Below are 21626 nucleotides of genomic sequence, written 5' to 3'. Positions count from 1 at the left end.
TATTTTATTTTGTTTTGCAGAAAGAAAACAACTGAAATTCTCATAAAAAACTAACTAAAGCGAGGCTTTCAGGATCAACTTATTTAACTAATACGGTCGTCTAACAACGAGTTAATAGTTTATTATTACACTACTTTTTATTTTTAATAAAAAACTAGATTGTCGGCCCGTTATTTTAGGATTGAAAACTATAATATATATTAAAAGTTAATATTTTATTTATTATTATTATTATTATTATTATTGTTATTATTATTATTGTTAATGTTAATTTATAACAATTACATCACAGTATCATGATATTTTCCATTAATATTATTTTATTATTTAATTTATTTAATTTATTTTTATTTTTATTTTTTATTCTGATAGTTTTGTTTCAATGACTTATTATTATCACTAAAATATTTATTATCAAATTAAAATTGTCACTTAAAAATCAATACATTCTCATATGTTTTTATAATCTCTTAAAATGACGTGATCATTATTTAAATAAATAATCAAAATAAAAGAAAATATATTATTAATGATATATATGATTTTGTAAATTTTGAGGTATTGAGATGTTATTGTCATTAAAAACATATTTAATATCGGATGACAAATATGAAAAATTCAATAAAAATATTTAATTTATATATATAAATACATGGAAAATCGGTGATTAAACACATATTTTTAAACAAAACTTTTATAAATTGACCTATAAATCTAAGACATGTATATTTTGTTCTCCTACACAAAAAAATAAAATAAAAAGTCAACAATTATGATGACATTTGTCAAATGAAAAATATAGAATATATAAAAATAATAAAGATTTATATTTTGGGTGTGCGTAATGATATATCTATTAGAAAAAATGAACAGAAATAAAAAAGGATGGTAAAAATATATATGAATTAAGAGGGAGAAAGATATCCTATCACAAAAATAACAATACATCATATTTGTAATAGAAAGATGTGTAATATAATGTTAAACTATTTAAAGGAATAAATAGTTTGAAAAAAAAACTTAAATTATAATGTAAAAAAATTCCTTTCACTTAGTTTTGTTCTCAATGATCGGTGAGATTATTATATTTTTATGATTTGCTATGATTTGTGAGATCATTGGAAAAAGATATGACTCTAATCATTTGAGTTAAGATCTTACTCGTTTGATATTATGTAAATTTTAAACGAATATGGATTTGTGAACTAGACGGTCAAAGTAAACCGATTTTGATCGATTGATATTCTAAAACCAATTTTAATAATTTGAGGGGTTAAAAAATTTAATCAAAATTAAATATTTGTTTCAATGAAACCAGATTTAATTATTTGTATAAATGCTTTTTTAACCGATTAATTAATTGATATTTTAAAACTGATTTTAATTGATTGATATTTTAAAACTGACTTTAATAATTTGAGCGGTTAAAAAATTTAATCGAACTTTATTATTTATTTCAATGCCGTAGAATATAATTCATGATTTCAATTATTTTGTTGTTTGGTATGGTATCCCTATGTTATTCTTTGCATCAAATTTAAATTTGTTTATTTCAATAAATTTGTATAATTTAAACCTGTATATATTATTATTATATTATTACTAATAGAGATGACTCAATATTATGTTTTTATTATTAGTAGTATTGTTATAATAGTAGTTATTATTATTATTATTATTATTGTTATTATTATTATTATTACTTTTAATATAGTGTTAATTTAATATTTAATAAAATAAAGATGGCATATATATATATATATATATATATATATATATATATATATATATATATATATATATATATATATATATATATATATATATATATATAGTGTTAATATTAATATTGTTAATATCCATTTTTAAACATTATAATTTTGAATCAATTAATTGAAATAATAAAAGACAAATTTGACGATTTTAAGAAGTTTTAACAATTGAAACAATAATTCAATTTACTCTATTGAAAATAAAGGACAATAAATTGCAGCAACATGCTTGCAAGTAAATCAGAATTATAATTAATATATGAATATTACTTGTATTAACCAATCGTTAGTTGGTCCAGTGGTGATTGGCGATGAACTTGGTAGGGAGAACCACGGTTCGATCCCCCGCAACTACGATCGGCAGGGGGATGGAACCACTTGATGTCAGAACTCGCCCCCGAACCGGACCACCGGTGGTATAAAGCCAAAAAAAATATTACTTGTATTAGAAATTAATATAATTTATCATAAATATAATACTACCGTTACCTATGAAATTCAAATAATACAGAACAAAATAACATAATTGAAGACCTTAAATATATTATGGTTATGGTTAGAGATAGATACTTATACGATTTTTCACATGATTCTCAAGTAATAAGAATGAAAAAGTAGCAACAAAATAATTCTTCTTTCTTCTCCTATAAGAAAATTATTACAAAACCATGAAAACCTACAACAAAATTATTCTGGACCGAACCAATTACTCTAATTGGCCCAATCCACCCCTTTGACCCAATAAACATTGGCCCAACGCATGCTGCCATCAGACAAGGGCACCAACCCCTCTGCCGAGAAAAACTGACTGCCAACCGAGCACACGGGTATCCCGTGCTTGGCAACGACTCGCTCCTCCAAGCAGACTCGTCAAGACCTAGCTCTCTATCTCTAGGGGGCAAGATAATTCATTTTCTCTCACCTAAATCTCATACTTTTGGTTGTACCTCCTTGTTCTCTCACTTACCGAAAAGAACAAAAATATGTAGTACAGATATGTAAAACTTATCTACCAGTTATATATTTATATACATAAGAATGATTATTAAAAACACAATAACTCTTATTTTGTAACTCATATGTTACAAAAAAATGTGACTCGCCGTTTTACCAATTAAAATCTATTATTAATTAATACTAATTAAATATTTATATTCTAATTAAAATATATTTACTTTTATCTTCATTATAATAATTTAATAGTATTGCAAATGACGAATATTTATGGAATATATTTTAGCCAAGTAAAAAAATCTAGAATTATGAAATTTGTTTTTTTTATGTAGAAGTTTATATCTATAAAATGAATAATAATAATCAACAAAAATTTAGATTAATTATTTTTAATAAAATCTTGTCCTAATAAGTTTTTTTCTCGTATTAGCCCTAATTGGTCAACCGGTTATTTTTAATCAACTATAAGTAAATAAATTAAAAAATTATATATTATTAAGATAAAGTTTTTAGAGCTAATAATATTAAATTTTACATATTAAAGTATTGACTTCAAATGGTTTAATATCAAAAAAAAAAATTGATAGTGAGACAATTTATTAAAAATTATTTATTTATTATAATAAAATTAGGTTATTAAATTAGATTGGATAAATATAATGATTTGATGTGAAGAATAAAAAGTGATAAAAACTCAAAATTTTAATAGGTTTCTAATATGATGTCATATTAGATTAAAATTTCTAATATGACGCTACATTGGATTTAGGGTTAGGGTTGTGTCCAAAGTTGTCATTATGACAATCTTGGATTTATATTAAGTAGATGATATTTAAACACAAAGATAGTTGACATTAAACACACTATAAACATTTAAGTTTAGCTATAAACATGTATTTGATTTTTTGTAAGCATGAAGAATGTCATTTAGAGCATCTTCCAATGGATGATCCCTTAAATTCTCGAGGATGGATCTCTCCTGTTTTCTAAATTCTCATAGCTTAAAAATATTTTAAGTGGTCACACTTGCCACATCATATTTTTATAATTAACAATAGTTTACTTAACGTTTGATCTCTTAAATTGAGTCCCTTAAATGACTCCACTGATTTTTGGTTTTTCTTTTTATTTATTTATAATATTTGAGTAAGTTTTATTATTTTTTAATCATAAACAATATATTTTTTTGTGTTATTTCAGTGGGTAACTATCTAATACCAATATTTAAGCGATGAGATCTCCTATTTATAATACAATAGGAGTCCTTGGTAAGATCTCTTATTTATAATACAATAAAATAATTGCCTACGAGTTACATAACTGCTCAGAAATCGCCTGTAAGCTAAACAACTAGCTGCACGATCTTATGCAACTACCCCCATGTCTCTTGCGTTTATTTTTAAGAGTCAAATCCTTGCTAATCGCTGGAGTTTGAATTTCAAATTAGCCCGCTTGAATCTTTCTTTCGACGCTAACCCTTAACACAACCCACATCACAAAATCTTCTAAGTTTCAATCCTTCTTCATGGTCGACAAAATTGGAGTTGACGCTCTGTCCAAGTTATATCGACACCCTCCCGTTGACAACTTGATCCCATGATTTCTTTGTCACTCTTTTAAGCTCCCTTGCAGACCCAATTTGTGGGATCCAACCCCTTGATTTGTGAGCCTTTTCCTTTAATTGCACTATCAACATATCTCACTAGATTTTTCCCTTAACAATAAGGCGGCTAGGGTTTTGAAAAACGAATCTCAATTAAGGCGGTTAGGGTTTTAAAAAAGAAATAGCAATTAAGGTGGCTAGGGTTTTTATATGCGGAAGCGAAATCCTCCCGAACGAGGGCTCGTGATACCATGTTTGAAATTGAATAATAAATCAAGTATCTTAAAATTACAAGCACTAATCTCTTTATATAAGACTACTCTAATATAATGGACCTAACTAATGGACTAAAAGTCCATATATAATTACTAATAATAGTAAAAGTAACTCATCTACAACAATTCTCATTTCCTTGTGGTTGTCCAAACTCTTCCTCTAAGATCTTGTGTTGAAAACTTCCTTGTTTTATCACCCTTCAAATGCCACCACATTATTTGTGGCGCCCCCACATGAGTTATTCTCTTTGCTCTCCTATTAATTCTTACTTCCGTAATCAATATTCTATGTTAGGTAGTTAAGTTATCTCCTAGAATAATTTTACAGTCCAAGCAAACATTCATACCTGACTTTCAAGTAAGAAAGAAATTTATCTGACAACATGCCACCCCACTTTTATATGTGATAAGATGGTCATCTCTTTTTCTAAGACATGTATTAACTATAGAAATATTAAAAGCTGACAAAAACTCAAAGATATACTTCATACATGTCCATTTAGATCCCCTCCTAAAAAAAAATTATTTTCTTAGAGTGTATCTTGAAATAAGTCTTATAAATCCTCCCAAAATTTTACTTTAGGTTGTTCTCCTAACATAACTTGAGGTGCAGACATTAAAGTGTCAATAATTCTTGACTTCATACTTTTCTCATTATTATTTCTCGTATATATAAAGGTTACAGGGCTATATCGGTAATTACACTAAATAATTACATTTAAACTAATTCCTATTCACATCCCCCCTCAAATTGATGCTGCTTGTCAATGAGCATCAATTTGCTAACAAGAAACTGATGACGTGGACGCGGAACAACCTTGGTAAGAATATCTGCAATCTGCAACTGAGTACTGACATGAGGAAGTGATATTATTCTGTCATCATAAGCGTCACGGATTGAGTGACAATCAACTTCAATATGTTTGGTGCGTTCATGAAAAACAGGATTCACAACAATTTGGATGGCACTTGTATTGTCAGCATAAAGTGAAGTTGGCTCTATTTGAGGAAATCCAAGTTCAGCCAAAAGACCACGAAGCCAAATTATTTCAGAACAAGCAGCAGACATGGCACGATACTCAGATTCAGTAGAAGATTTAGAGACTCTCGCTTGTTTCTTACTTTTCCATGAGATCAATGAAGAGCCAAGAAACATGCACCAACCAGTGACAGATCGTCGAGTATCAGGGCACCCTGCCCAATCGGCATCACTATAAGCACTCAATTTAGGAGGAACTCCAGTAGGAAAGAATAAACCACGATGAGAGCTTCCCTTCAAGTAACGAATTATACGACGAACTGCTGCCAAGTGAAGGTGGCAAGGAGAGTGCATGAATTGACTTACTTGTTGAACAGCAAATGATATGTCAGGGCGAGTAATAGTCAAGTAATTAAGGCTACCCACGAGTTGACGATACAATAAGGGATCATGCAACAGATCACCATCATCACGATGATATTTAACATTAACCTCAAGAGGAGTATCCACTGGATTAGCCGATTGCAGACCAGCCATAGAAATTAAATCTGTGGCATACTTGTGTTGATGGAGGAATATGCCCTTGGATGTAGAATGAACCTCAAGACCAAGAAAATAATGCAAATTACCAAGATCTTTCATATGAAACGCTGCTTGTAACTGCTATTTAAGGCTTTGAATGGAAGCATGATCAGAACCAGTAATAATCATATCATCAACATACAGAAGAAGTAGGACAATTCCAGTAGATGTTCTATGAATAAATAGAGAAGAATCGTACTGACTCTGAGTAAAGGAAAACCCAAGTAGAGTGGAGCAAAATTTTTCATACCATGCTCTAGGCGCTTGTTTCAAACCATATAAGGAGCGTTTGAGCTTGCACACACCCTTAGATGACGGAAATAAACCTTGAGGAGGAGTCATATAAATATCTTCCGCCAGGTCACCATGAAGAAAAGCATTTTTCACATCTAATTGATGAAGAGCCCACCCGTTAGAAGCAGCTATAGAGAGTACCGTACGAACAGATGTCATTTTGGCAACCGGTGCAAATGTCTCATCATAATCAATTCCATATTCCTGCTTGTTTCCTAAGGCAACCAAGCGAGCCTTGAAACGGTTGAGGGACCAATCAGAATTCAATTTCACAGAATACACCCATTTGCAGCCAATGGGTTTAACATCAGGAGGACAAGAGACAATATCCCATGTGAAATTCTCTTGAAGAGCTTGAAGTTCCTCATTCATTGCTTTTATCCAACGTACATCTTTAACAGCCTGTGAATAGCAAGTAGGAATAGATATGCTAGAGAGTGTGGCAGTCAGAGAAGTATGTGAGGAATCATACCTGTCTGGTGAATATCTATCTGGTGCTCGAGATATTCGACCAGAACGTCGTGGTTCAACCGTTACAGGATCAGGTGGCGGTTCAGCGTCGGGAAGGGGTGTGGGAACCTGCTGTTTGTGTTTTCTGACATATACATGACCTGGTTTATAACGTTCTATAGATTGAGGCATAATAGAAAACTTAGGAAGAGTAACAATATCATTCATGACAGGAGAAACACATGGAAACATAAACTGATTATCAAAAAATGTCACATTCCTAGAAATGCGAAAACGATGGTTAGTGACATCATAAGACACAAATCCCTTATGAGAGTGACTATACCCCATAAACGCACATTGAACAGACTGCGCTCCAAGCTTATGTCTTTCAAATGGAGGTAAGTGAACAAAACAAACACATCCAAAAGTATGTAAATCATTATAATTAGGCTGAATTTTAAAAAGACGAAAAAAAAGGAGAATCGAGATCAATAACCGTAGAAGGAAGACGATTGATCAAGAAGACAGCTGTGGAAAGAGCCTCCACCCAAAATCGGGGTGGTACAGAAGCTTGAAGAAGTAAAGTGCGGGTCACATCAAGCAAATGACGATTCTTGCGTTCTGCCATCCCATTTTGTTGGGGGTATTGGGACAAGATCGTTGAGACAAAATGCCTTTTTGTTGAAGAAATTCTTGAAACTCACGAGACATGTACTCACCACCAGAATCAGAGCGAAAAATTTTAACATTTTCATGAAATTGAGTTTCAACATATGTCAGAAATTTCTTAAACATAGAAAACACTTCAGATTTAGACCGAAGAAAATATATCCAAGTAAAACGACTATAATCATCAATAAATGTGACAAAATATTTATAGCGAGCATGAGAAACTACAGGAGACATACCCCATACATCACTATGAATCATTTCAAAACAAGAGGAAGCCCGATAAGCACCAGACGAAAAAGGAAGTGTTTTACTTTTAGCTAATTTGCAAACAGAACATGAAAGAGAGGCATTAGAAACAACATTTTTATTTCCCAATAAACCATTTTTAAATAAATGAGATAAAACAGCAGAGTTAGGATGACCCAATTTTCTATGCCAATCCTCATAAGAATTCAAGACATTATTACAAACAAGAGATAAATGACTAGAAATAAACTGAAGTGGAAACAATCTTCCCACTTTAGGCCCCTTCACAACCACCTTCCCCGACACCTGTTCCTGCACAAGGCAACCATCACGAGAAAAATTTGCATTACAATTATTATCAACCAATTGACCAACAGATAATAAATTGGAAGCAAGTCCAGGTGCTACAAACACATCCCGAAAATCAGAGTTGAGGTCACCAACATTCGTGATAGAGAGAGCATTACCATCCGCAATTTGAATTTTCTGATTACCATGGTAAGAATGTAAATTGTGCAAGTATTCAGAAGAGGCTGTCATGTGATTGGATGCACCAGAATCAAGAAACCACGGGCAGGAAACATTCAAAGACTTACCCTGAATTCCCAAGGTTGAAAGAGCGGAAAGTACCATCTGTTGGATTATTTCAGGTTGGAGAGCACCACCATTAGATGGATTGGTGATGGAAGGACCAACTGCAGAGCTTGTACTAGCAGGAAATGCTTGCACCGAACGTTGTGCTGATCGTGGAGGACGGGTGGGACAATCAGAGATAATATGGCCCCGCTGCTTGCAATAATTACAAAACTTCTTACTGCAACTCTGAGCAAAATGTCCAAATTGTTTGCAAGAGAAACATTGGACATGTCGAATATCACGACCTTTACCTCTACTCTGAGGAGCATATGCAAACATAGCAGACTCAGAAATGACAACATCGTGAGACATGGATCCTTGAGTAGCAAGACGTTGTTCCTCTCTGAGAAGTTCACCAACACATGTATCTAAAGAAGGAACAGGATTCCTATTCAGCAGAGCACCTCTAACAACCTCAAATTCTGCACGAAGCTTCATGAGAAATTGATCTCGCCTACTAGTATTGTAGACCTCTTGGGCATCCGCGAGAGAACTCTTGGGAACATCAACATGTATAATCGCAGAGTATTCTGTCCACAAATTCAAAAAACCAGAATAATATTCTTGAACAGACAGATTGCCTTGTTTGTAATTGGCAATGTCTAGCTCCAATTGAAAACGTTTGGCCGCGTTGTCTAGGTTATAGATACGCTTCAAGTAGTTCCACATTTCTTGGGCAGTGGAAAAAGATCGCAAATTATTAATCATGTGAGGATCAATAGTACCGAGAATCCAAGTGATAATCTGAGCATCTTCTATTTCCCATGCATCTAAGTCAGTTGTCTCTAACGGTGCCAAAGAGACATCGTCCAAGTGACTCCATAATCCTTTCCCTTTGACATACATCCGAAACTGAAATTCCCAAACAAGATAATTCTTTCCGGTAAAACGAACACAAATATGATCTATCTCTTCTTCGGAAGCCATAATATCAGAGATGACTTAAGAACAATTTTGTTAACGTAACAATTTTGCTAACGTGAAACAAGAAACACCAACGGAACACTGAAGAAAATACTTGCCGACACCAAATCAACATCCCAATTCAAGATACTCGCCGACACCAAGTCAAAACCCTAATTCAGAATACTTGCCGACACCGAGTCAAAACCCTAATTCAGAATACTTGCCGACACCGATACGATAACACGATCAAAGCAAACACGATTTGTAAGCACCCGAGATTAGAATCGCAATCTTGGAAGAGATTACCGAGAACCGAGATGATTTCAATTACCGAGAAACGAGATCTACCGAGACGATTTCAAGAGCGACCCAGTGAGGTGTCGCTGAATAAAGCCAAGATTAACCTAAAACTCACAGGTTTGATCGAAAACCTATTGATACCATGTCAATAATTCTTGGCTTCATACTTTTCTCATTATTATTTCTCGTATATATAAAGGTTACAGGGCTATATCGGTAATTACACTAAATAATTACATTTAAACTAATTCCTATTCACATAAAGGTGTCTAGCTCCACTATAAATTTTAAGATTATAATTCAATCTCCTACTAGTTTCACATTCACTATCTTTTTACCACTCTTTGTACATAATCCCTACCACAATATTTTTAAATGATTATATATCACTATATTCAAAACATATCAAATCATTAAGTTTCTTATAATAAGAATCCGAGAAAATAAATCAAAACTGATGAATTTCCATGAGACCAATTTCATAAACATAAAAATACCAAATCTATATCTAAACCCAAAAATAACTATTGTTTTTAAAACAAGAGTATCTAAGATTGATTTTTCAACGAACAGACAAATAAGTAATACTAATGGGATATACTTAAAATAATAATGATAAATAATAAATACATCTAATAATTTTTACAAATAAAAAAAGTTCTAAATGGACCTACAATTAGGGATAGAGGTAGAAAAGTAATAACTATACAAGGAAAAAAAAAACTTGTTTGAAAATTGCAAATAACAACCTTGAAAACTTTTAGCAACAGATTAATTCAGTGATGAATACCCGTGCAGCCAGCATTTACCGCATTAATCATCTTGCATCAAATGCATGATCTGAGAGATGAGACATTAGTTTAATGGGTAAGGATTTTCTTTGTTGATTACGTATTAAAAGAAGCTATCAATAGAGATTTCTTACACTGCTTCACATCTGCCCAGGATAAAATAAAGATATAACTGTGGAAACTAAAAAATGCCTATAACTATTTTTTTTTCTCTTCTCTTTTTCCCTAAAAAAGTAGGAGCAAATGAGTATGGCATTTGCAAATGATAGTTACACTGGATTCCCTTCAGCACTATTTTTTACCCAACATTCTTGCTTGCTCCAACAGTTTTACTAGCCAAAATGCCAAAGAAATAACTCAAAAATAATAACATCCTATGACCTAATAATTCAAGGGTGGTTAAACCAGGGTCCGACTGCACCATTCACATGCCCGTTGCTATGGATTCCTACTCCATTTGGGATGATTGAGGGAGGAAGGCCTACGGTTGCAGAAGGATATAATCCATGGCTGTGAGGGAGAGTATGGGGACTCAAATGCGGACTCCCAGCCGGACTACCTTTACGCTGTTGAAGGGCGTGGATCTGCCTCAGACCCTCTTCATGAATCCGTGATATTGTTTCCAACTCTTTCATTGATAGAGCCTCCAGACCAGCACCATATAATGGGGCATGTCGCGACATTTCCTCCTTGAGTGAGGCCTCGGCACTGAGGATATATTGCTGCAAAAAAAAAAAACAAGGTATTAACCTACCAAATTAATCTCCGGAATATGATCATAAAGATCAACATTTTGCACGTACAAGAAATAACATATAATGGCATCAGTACAAAGATAAAAATACATTGTATCTCATTCTAGCCCATCCAACAAAATACTTATAAGGAAAATTTCCAACACACAATTTTTGAGCTTGAGAACTTAAGGCAAAAGAATGAACAGTCCAGCACCGATAGTGAAAACCTGCCTAATATTAAGGATACCTGGTTGAACTCGTGCAGACATATCTTACAATGATTTCAAGGTCATCCAATCAAAACTCATTCATCATAACTAAGCATTTGAGAGCAGACAGCATTGAAATTGCAGACAGAAGCGAAAAGTATACATAAATAGCAATAAACACAAATTACAGTCTATATGTCAAGGCTAACCTGGTAGGCCTGCAACTTTGATTGCATGTCATCAATATATGCTTCGCACCTAGCAACCTGCTCTTCCTTTTCCCGTTTTTCTCCCTCGGTTTGTCCAACTGTTTGAGTCAATCTACGAACTTCATCCTCCAGCGATTGGCGGATTTCTTCCCGAGTCACGTTTTCTGTTGCAATTCTTTTCAATTCTTCATCAAAATGCTTGCGTGCAGCTTCAGCATTCTTCAATCTTTCAGCAAGTGTATTTTTCTCCTTTACTATTTTCTGTAAAAAATACAGATTATATCAATAAGGAACTTTCTCCATTCAAGACATAACGGCAGACTACTTATCAATTCAGAACCGAAAAATGAAGGGCCTTCTTCCCACAGGTACACCATTTTTCAAGATTTCCGTGTGCTGGAAATAGATTAACATAGAAAAATTGACAGGAAAGTAAAAAATATAACATAAGCATTCACATTATTTTGTTCTGGGTTTGTTTGGTTGGGGGGAAATGGAGGGGAAGAATGATTCAAATTTAACAAGTTGGTTCAATTGTTTGGAGAGGAAAAGAGAGGATGCTAACAAAATCCCTCACGAGAAAATTTTAGCTTCTGTCAGAAAATGGAGGGATTTGAAGGAAAGACAAGATGTGAGTAAAATCTTAGAAGGTACTGATTGAAAACTAAAAGATTATTGCATTAAATGTCAGGTGAAACATTATAATGTATAAGGGTTTAAAATGTAAGTTAAAACTTTCTCTTCATTAGTGTCTCCCCTTCCCTCCTCTTGACCAAGTATGATATCTCATTAAAATCCCTCCCCTTATTTGAATCATACAGACCCTCAAAGTAATTAGTTAATGGAAAAACTCTGACTAATATATGGCCAGTTCAGAGCCCATAGAAGAAAATAGTTACATTAGACAGCAACTGGGATACAACTTTGTCCAATTCTCATTTTGATAATTTAATTAATAATTTAAAGGATGGCTCAGAAAATTGTATAGCATATTTGCAAAGATATTTAAGTCAAGGACCAACTCTCTAAAAATCTAAAACACTTAAGTGGAGTGTGGCAGCCCAGAAATCACATGTACCCTAACATGCCGCCGCACACAAGCATTTTGGCCTTGAAGAGTGGACAAGGCATAAAAGCACATGCCCGGGCTTTGTGCTGAAATTAATTTTTAGTAAGAACAAAGAAAAGAAGATCAAACTCCTTCCTAACAGAAGAGTAACCCATCAGCTAATAAACTTAGAAACAAATGGCTGCAATATATCTTTCTGAATTAGCAAAAACAATGCATGAATATTAAGTTGCCCATATCAGAGTTTAAGTGAAGGATGAAATGAAGTGGAAAAGACGGGAAATGGTGCAGTCAGATAAGAGAATGGTAGAAATAGTAATTGGATGCTGAAGCACCGCTATAAAAGCTGTGGTTCCTCCATAACAGAGTATAAAGATACTTTGGTTTTTGAAACCTTAGCCTACATGCAGAAACCCCTGCCGCGGTAAAAATTAACTGCAGTTAAACTGTTCCTTCTCATCAAAGATTTAATTATAATCTGCATGATGTGGACAGAATGAAAGAACCGGAACAGAAATTATATTGAAGAATAAAGCACACTTTTTGCCACACTATCAAAACAATGCTCTTGTATCCAGTATCCACCAAGCAAGACAATTCCCCCCACCCCAATTTTTGCTAGTTTAATCTACTATTACTATTGTGTACCCTGTGTAATGAAGTATGTAAAAAAATCAGTTAGCCAGTCATGTGTAACCATCCCTCCCACCTCGCCTAAAGACAAAATAGGAGGTCTGCAAACCTAAACATTGTAGGCAGCACAATCGCATAGGGTGCAGTGTTTAAGATCAGCATAATGAATGCTTATTTTTCAATTGTTAAGGAACAAATGCTCATTTTATTTAAAAAAACTAATACCTTTAGTTCATCACGTTTCCGAGACTTCAACTGAGAAAGTTGTGTCTCTGCATCATGCAAACGATCATGAAGAACTTTATTCTCAGCAGAGAGCTTTAATATTTCATCATCCCGCTCTGAGCGATGCCATTCAAGCTGACTCTCAACTTCGTGAATTTGTTCTCCTAGTTCCTTCTTTTCCCGAGAAAATCGATCTACCTCGGCCTTCATTTCGGACTGTAGAATCATAAAATGTATCAGAAGTAAATTCTCCATTAACCCACAATAAGTTATCAATCAAGACATACGAAATACCTTGAGACGACTATTTGTGGCCTCGGATTCACTCAGCTTTTGTGATAGAATAGCTTTTTCCTTGGCCATATTAGAAATCTCAGTTTTGCTTTCATCACGAACGCGGATAATTTCATCTTCACTAGCACATAACTGGTGCCACAGGGCAGCTCGATCAATATTTGAAAGGTCGGCAACTCCCCGCATCATACTCAAAACAGGCCTAATATACTCCTGTTCCTCACAGACCAAAGTAACCAAGATATCCAAATCAAAATCTACTTCACGACCATTATCAGTAGTGCTGGTGACACGGTCAACAAGCGTCTTCAGCATCCTCCCCCGGTAAGATTCATTGGCATACCATTTAAAGATTATCACGTAGAGCAGTTTCACAAATTCTTGCACACATAGGTCCCTGGAGAGGGCCAAAGTTTCAGCAAGACCAAGAACTAATGTAATGTCATCCCTTTGAACTCCCAATTGCTCAATGGCATCCTCCTCTGTTGCACCACCATCAGAATGTTGAAAATTTTCGGTTCTGGCATTATTGTTCAACTTTTGGGAAAGAAGACTTTCCAATACCAGGGCTACAGACTGAGCCCCTATTGCACCTCGTGCTACAGCTCTCTCAAATGTTTGAGAAGCTTCAACAGCAAGACAAGGTATTGATAACATTTCTAACAGTATATAAATATCAGAAAAATGACGACTAGCACGAAAAGCCTGCTCATCAATCATGTGCAGTCCAGTAGCAGCACCGCTGTGCTCACCAAATAAGAAAATCCCACACGGTAGAGCAGTGCAACTTTCACCATAATCCTCATCACAATCAATATCCCTCAGTATGGTTTCAGCTACATCCCCCCAACTATTTATTGTCTTACTCAAAAAGTCAAGAACACAAGGCGACACATGAAGACCTAAATTTTTCAGCCTGACACGAACAGACCTAACCTGCATATATGGGAAAAAATAATGCTACAATTACAAATACTTCATAAATCGTCTTGGAATTGGAAACAGTATATAAATATAATACTTTGCTTTTGATGCACTGTGAATGTAAACTTTTTAACACTGTCATCCAATCATGTGTAGACATCGCATTCAATGAGCTTGTTTGAATATTATTACTAATAGGAGATGCCAATTGACAATCTCATTAAATGACATGGCAAAACATTATCAAAAAATTGTATAAAACTATATTGCATTGACAATGCAACTAAATTAAGTTCTAAGTATTTAAAGAGGCACAGAGCAATTTCCAATTATCTTTGAGCTTACTGCTTCGGGGAGGTGTTGACATTGAGATGCTGCTTTGAATACAAAATCTATTGTTGCAACCAGGGGTTCGTCATTTGAATCCGTCAAAAGCTCAAATGACTGAAATAGAATGCGCTCCCACACTTCACTACCACATTCCAATTGACTAAGAGCCCCAAAAACCTAAGAAATAAATATCCATCAATAGTAGAAAAACAATGCAATCATAACCAAGTTGGTAGAAGTGGAAATGCAGCCAAAGTAAATCTAAAATTGAAGACGGTTTAGAATAAGACATTTGGGTAAAGATTAATAGTTTCTCTCACAGGCATTCGCAAAGAAGGTTCTGCTTCTGGCTGTTGCAGGCGCTCAAGAAGTGCATGTGCAGCCAATGGGTGTTCTGACTGCTCAACCAATTTAGGTACCAAAGCAACAAGATCTGCTTGCAAATGCTTAGGAGCCTTGTCCAATACAAGAGCAATTTTCTGCGCAGACTGAGGTCGCCGTCTTGGCTCAGGACAACCTTGTGGAACGGCCCCATCCAAAGCTCTTAGTGAGTTTACAATCAAACCTAAGAGCTCCTCGGACTGCTCTGGCCATTTGGTCTGACGTTCCAAATTCACATAATCAAAACCATGGATATATACAGACCAAAAAAATAAACCATGGGTATATTTAATAAAAGATTAATCTCATGAATGTAAAGTTGTACCTTTGACCGAAATGACGCATTTTCTGAAACAGTGGCACACGTTTCTGGTGGACAAGTAGGCTGTCCAGGAAGAGTTTTTTCCTGAATACCATTCCCATTTAAATCAAAACTATGTACAGAAGACGTACTACTGCTTTCTTCGACAGCAGAATTCAATCTCTCATTAACAAGAACTTGTGCAGACTCCACTACTCTATCTTCATTATCACGTTCAAGAGGACTAGCAGTTCCACTGCTTTCTGGAAAAGGCTTTGAGCATTCATCAACAGAATCAGCAGCAGGGCCCACTTCAGAAGGCTGGCAGCACTCCACCATTATATCCAATAGTAAATCAATGATTGCTTGCTGTAAGACTTTAACTCCCATCAGCAAATTCATCAAACTTGGGGAAGACTCATCAGCCTTGGTGGCCTTCTTCCCATCATAACTACCAGCAAGCTTCGTAGGCAGAAGCAAGCGCTTTACTTTTGCAGGATCATCAAGATAAACCCGAAGTCCAGTCAGAAACCCAGCAATTGCACCAGCATCCATTAAAAGTTTCTCTCTTAAAGTAACCTGTGGCTGTGAAGGATTATCTCCATAAGTTAAATGAAATCCAGCTCTGGAAAGAAGATTTCTAAAAATATCTTCCTCATCTCCACTTATCCCTTCACTGTCTTCAGAGTCTATCAATTCATCGGGATCAGTTGTCAACGCATCCTGATCATCTTCCGAGGCAAAAACCTGTACATTAAAGATTAAAGATCAAATAGTTACAGGTGCATGCAACCTAACAATAAGAGTGATAAGCATTAAACACGACCAACAGTTGTAATGAAGTTCATAACAAAAACCTCTAACTTCACAACATGTAAGAAGATAAGAGGTAAACATATAGTCTTTTTTTCTTTTCGTAAAAGGCATACAATTATTTTATATATCTTTTGCCTAAGCGATAGAAGCATGCTTACAAGTTTTATTGTACATCAAGAAGTTCAAGAGATGCAAAATTTTAATCGACTTCTGCAACTCATGAGTCACTTATCAGCTTGTCCCATGCATCTTATCAGCTATAACAAGCAATTCCAAGGAAGGGGCGATATTTTCTAACTTGCTTGTTACAATCTTAACAGACAGAATATATGTCAGATGCAAAACCAGATAGTATATGTTAAATTTGTTATATGTCAGAAGCAGAAGAGCCAGGGTCGACAAGTAGTTAGTTACCTAGGACAAGTCAGAGAACATTTGGTTGTGGGCGTGTCTGTGTGAGTATATATCAATTAATAATAGCATTTACAAGTACATGGCATTCCTGAAAGGACTCACCTCTAAGTCTGAAAAGTCAAACCAAGGGCAGCAATCCAATATTTCACACACAAAAACAACGGTGTCACGGACAAGAAATCCTGCATCTGCTTCTAACATATCTGACACCTTCATGAATTGCAATACAGAATTATTCCAAGTTTTTGTGCAGATAGAAGATTCTTTCCATACAGTCTTGGCTGGATTTTTTTGATTCACAACAGCCATTCTGTATCTGACCCAGAAGTTTTTATCAGGATCACTACCAACAGCCTGGTCACTCTCCAAATAAATACATATGGTATCAAACGACTCATACACACCTGGAGAGCATTGAAACATAAGCTTTTATTGAAAGAACAACAATTTAAAAGTTTGCAATCACTACTACCAGTGGATACAATGCAGGAGATAATTTATGTGCAATAAAACACATACCAATTCGAAGTTCACATCCACCAGCCTGAAAGAATTTACTATAGATTTTTCGAGTCTCCATTATTTCCTTAAAAGAAAGGAAATTCTCCACTTTCCATGAAAATGAACTTCTTTTCCCAGTACTATCAAGAAGGGAACTACTGCTGTTTGACTCAGAATCATGCTCAGTAAAATCCTGCATTATTGATGTCTCTTTCAATATAAGGACTTCAGCTGAGAAAATGACAGTGTCTTGGACAAGAAAACCTGAATCTTGATCAAATAGACTAGTAAGCGTCACAAATTCACGCCAACCCCAATCCTTGGCAGCTTTAGAGTAACGGTTCTGAGATTCCTTGGTGACAGATTTGTCCTCCATTTTCTGGTTTACAACTGACAACCGATGATTAACGAAACAACTCCAATCACTTGAAGAATTTCTTGAATCCGTAACTTCAAGAAACACTGAAAGGTGGCACGGTGGCTGAGACTGCCCTGATAGCATCAAAACCATATAAAATTCATCACAACCTAAACATAATTGCAATGTACTGGAATAATCTGAGTGCAAGGACTAGAACTCATGCACTAAGAAAAAATGTCTAGATTATCATCCCTTCGCGCAATGGCATTTGTACTTAATATTGGTAGATATAACTACAAGCGTGAAATATCAAACTGAATGAAATAATCAAAAGAAAAACTTATAAAATTACCAAGCAAACTATCCTAAACATCTGTCGGTATAAACAAGCATTGTGCCAAAAACGCACACAAAAGAGATCATATCATATCTACTAATGGAGTTATAATTTACTAAAAAGACAGTAAAATGTGCACAACAAGAGAAAAAGGACACACCTCGGGGATAAACAATAAGACGACAGTCCCTATTACCAATCTGAAACCTCCTGCTCTTAATGCAAAGACCCGTAATTTTCCTCTTTTTCAGTAAATCCTTCAACCTTGTGAAATTCTCAATCCTCCAAGTGAACTTTCCAATGTGACCATCTGACTTCCTGGCACCACCTCCACTTCTCCCACCAATGACAGCCCCATTCTTGGAGAAGCTGCTAAACTCCTTGATCACATGAAACGAGGTACTAAAAACAGCAGTGTCATCCACCAGAAACCCTGAATCCGTCCCAACAAAATCAGACATCTTCATATAATCATTCCAACCCAAGCTAGTATTGTCGCCACTCTTGTTATCCGCTGCAAAGCGACCATAAGAATCCCTATGCATGTGATTCGTAGCAGGCTTCTGATTCAAAACAGACATCCTAAACAAACACCAGCAACTCCTATCAGACAACACAACATTCTTATCCGTATCCTTACTCTCCAAACACATCGAAAGATAATCAACCCCATTCACCAAACTCTGATACACACTAATCCTCAAATTACACTCCCCAGCAGGAAAAACCGGACTCATTATCTTCTGCGTCTTAATCATATCCTTAAACAAACTAAAATTATGAACCTTCCACGTGAACTTCCCACTCAAAACATCAGAAATAGGACCTGCAACAACCGACGACGACACCAACGACGACGAAGACAGAGCCGAAGACTGCACCTCATTATTATCCCGGCTAAAATTAACAGACTCATTAAGAATAAGAATATCAGCAGTTATCAACACAGAATCATTACTAAACAAATACCCCAATTTCGGATCAAAAATAGTGGAAGCAGGTGTAAAATCACACCAACCATGCGATTTCTTCTTAGCAGTAAACCTATGCCAAGAATCACGATGAACGGTTTTCGAATCATCAACAACATTCACAAATGCCAAACGATAGCTCGCGAAACAGTCCCATTTCGAAGAAGAAGTTCCGCGAGGGTCCATGATTTGAAGATAAACAGAAATATAACCAGGCAAAGCCTGCGAATCACCCTTAGGGTATATCAACAGACGGCAATCGTAACCACCTACCTCAAAGTACTTGCTCCACAGTGCCCTAGCTTTCACTTTGGGAAAATTGTTCACCGTCCATCTACACACAGCGGAGAACTCGTTTTTCCGATCCACAACCACCGCCTCCTGAGCGCTTCCGCCGTCGCGAGAGGCTATCGTAAGGTCCTCCGCCGCCGCGGCGGAAGATGAAGATGACGTGGCGGGCTGTGATTGGTCTGTGAAGGAAGGTGCGGATGATAGAGAAGGAACTGCTTCGGATGAAGTGTGTTTCATTCTGTTACGAGTGATTATATTCTGTTAATTTTTCTTCTTCTTGTTTTTCTTTTTTCGTGTTCGTTTTAGTTATTGATTTTGATTGAAACGTTTCTTGAAGAAGAAAAATACAGAGAAAAACGAAGGAGGCACAGAGAGAGAAAGAGAAGAAGCACACACACACAATACACACAAACACGCAGGTTTGGACAATACGGCGCACGATAATAGCTTGCGCTCTTTTTCTTCTTTGGCTTCGGAACTCTCTGGCGTATGATAGTAAACAATGCGCGTTCTTTTTTTCTCTTTGCGTATTATTAAGTTGCGTTCGGGTGCACGAGAGAGTATGAGTGTTAGTGTGTTACTTAGTGTAGACTGTTTCTGACCGTTGGATTGAAGAGAGTTATGTGATTGGGTAAGATTGGTTGGGTGTCGTGAGTGCACGTAGTTATCAAAACGTTAATTTTGAGGTATATGATGGGTCGCATTGCGTTGATTCGCACGATATTTATAATCAGATAGCGGATATTGACCGTTGGATCTCTTGCCGAATTGATCTTGTGTTGGAATTATTAGGTTAGACTTTTGTATGCCCATTTTCTTTTGCTGGTCCATTTCTTTAACTGCGGATGGGTGTGTATGAGCAATTATTTTTAGGACTGTTTTTCTTGTTTGGTTACATGAAGAGAAGAAAAAAAATAGGTCATTAAAAGTTAATAAATGAAGCATTTGGTTCGCAAAATTAATGGATAATCTAAGACAAGGTTCATCACTTCCATCAATTTGGTTTTTTCTTGGCAAGAAAATCAACACGAGCATTGTTTTCTTAAGAATGCAATGAGTTGAGATCACTCACTCTTCAGTTATAAATATGCGAATAAGTATCAACGAGTTTGAATAGTTTTGGATCAAAAATATGTTGAGTTAATCGAGTTTCTATATCCAAACCTACTTAAGGTTTAGGTCAAATATCTTTTAAAATAGATAAGCATGGATTTTTTTATAATTATATTAGATAAATGGTTAAATATCTCTTTCAGTCTCTTATCTATACTTCGGGTTTTATTTTGATTCATTAACTTTTAAAAAGATTAATTGAAATTCTTAATTCTTTAAACAGTGTCACGTTTGTCTTTTGTGTTAGTTCTGTTAGTCAAAGTCAAAAATAATTTCCACGTGATGTCTACTTGACGTTGATGTGGAGACTAAATTGAAAAAATATTACACGTATTTTAATTTAAGAGAAAGAAAATGTATTGGTGTGTTATTTTTCATTTTTCACTTCAGAAAATCCTAACAAAGGTGCATATTTCATGGAGAGGATGAAAGTGGTGGAGGCGTTTTAGAGAAGTTCTGCTTAGGTGAAATCGAATGTGAGAAAATCCATTGTTGGGGAACTCAAGTGCGAAGACACATTTGAAGATTCAATTTTGAAACCAGTCAGTAGGTTTTACGTATTTCTAATTTAGGATTTTTTGAATTTGAATGTATTTTGTTTTAGGTTTTACGAGTTAGTTTTCAAATGATATGTGTTATAGGTTTTACATTTTTTGTTCGGTTTTAGGTTTTAGTTATAGTTAGGTTTTAGGTTATATGTTTTCTGTTCATTTTAAGTTTTAGGAAATTTGTTTTATGGTTTGCCCCTTTCTAATTATAATTCTGCTAGACATGGGTAGTAATGGTAAAATATTTGTTTTTACTAATTCATCGTGGTGGTTTATTTTTGGATAATGAACTAACTATATATGAAAGAGAAACAATTATTGAGTTAAGATTGATGTTGACAAGTGGAGTTATTTTGAGTTGGTAGGTATGGTGAAGAAAGTAGGTTGTAGGAAAATATATACAATATGGTACAAGGACCCAACATTTGGGATGAATGTGTTGACTAATGACAAAGCTGCATTATATATTGCAAATCTTTGTAAGGTGCATTTGAGTGTT

At 35.0% G+C, this 21626-nt stretch overlaps 1 protein-coding gene across 1 annotated transcript; it reads right to left on the bottom strand.

Moving 5' to 3' along the window:
* Positions 1-10531: 10531 nt before the first annotated feature.
* On the bottom strand, positions 10532-19939 carry LOC131660643 (uncharacterized). The gene is made up of 10 exons (XM_058929925.1): positions 18365-19939; positions 17525-17998; positions 17108-17409; positions 15800-16522; positions 15414-15692; positions 15109-15270; positions 13840-14775; positions 13546-13761; positions 11619-11879; positions 10532-11185 (listed from the first exon to the last, which is right to left on the bottom strand). The coding sequence occupies exons 1-10, from the start codon at positions 19701-19703 to the stop codon at positions 10853-10855; spliced, it is 5025 nt and encodes a 1674-aa protein (XP_058785908.1). The 5' UTR covers positions 19704-19939; the 3' UTR covers positions 10532-10852.
* Between the last annotated feature and the right edge of the window lie 1687 nt (positions 19940-21626).

This window comes from Vicia villosa, linkage group LG3 (genome assembly GCF_029867415.1).
Source record: "Vicia villosa cultivar HV-30 ecotype Madison, WI linkage group LG3, Vvil1.0, whole genome shotgun sequence".
NCBI lineage: Eukaryota > Viridiplantae > Streptophyta > Magnoliopsida > Fabales > Fabaceae > Vicia > Vicia villosa.
The sequence above is the reverse complement of the archived record's forward strand: the minus strand, read 5'-3'. Positions and strand labels throughout refer to the sequence as shown.

Excerpts from the sequence above, each read along its gene's own strand:
- LOC131660643 (XM_058929925.1), bottom strand. The coding sequence starts at position 19,703 with ATGAAACACACTTCATCCGAAGCAGTTCCTTCTCTATCATCCGCACCT. Across the intron at positions 17,410-17,524 it reads TGGATGTGAACTTCGAATTG|GTGTGTATGAGTCGTTTGAT; the intron begins GTATGTGTTTTA and ends AATGCTCTCCAG. Across the intron at positions 13,762-13,839 it reads CCACAAATAGTCGTCTCAAG|TCCGAAATGAAGGCCGAGGT; the intron begins GTATTTCGTATG and ends ATGATTCTACAG.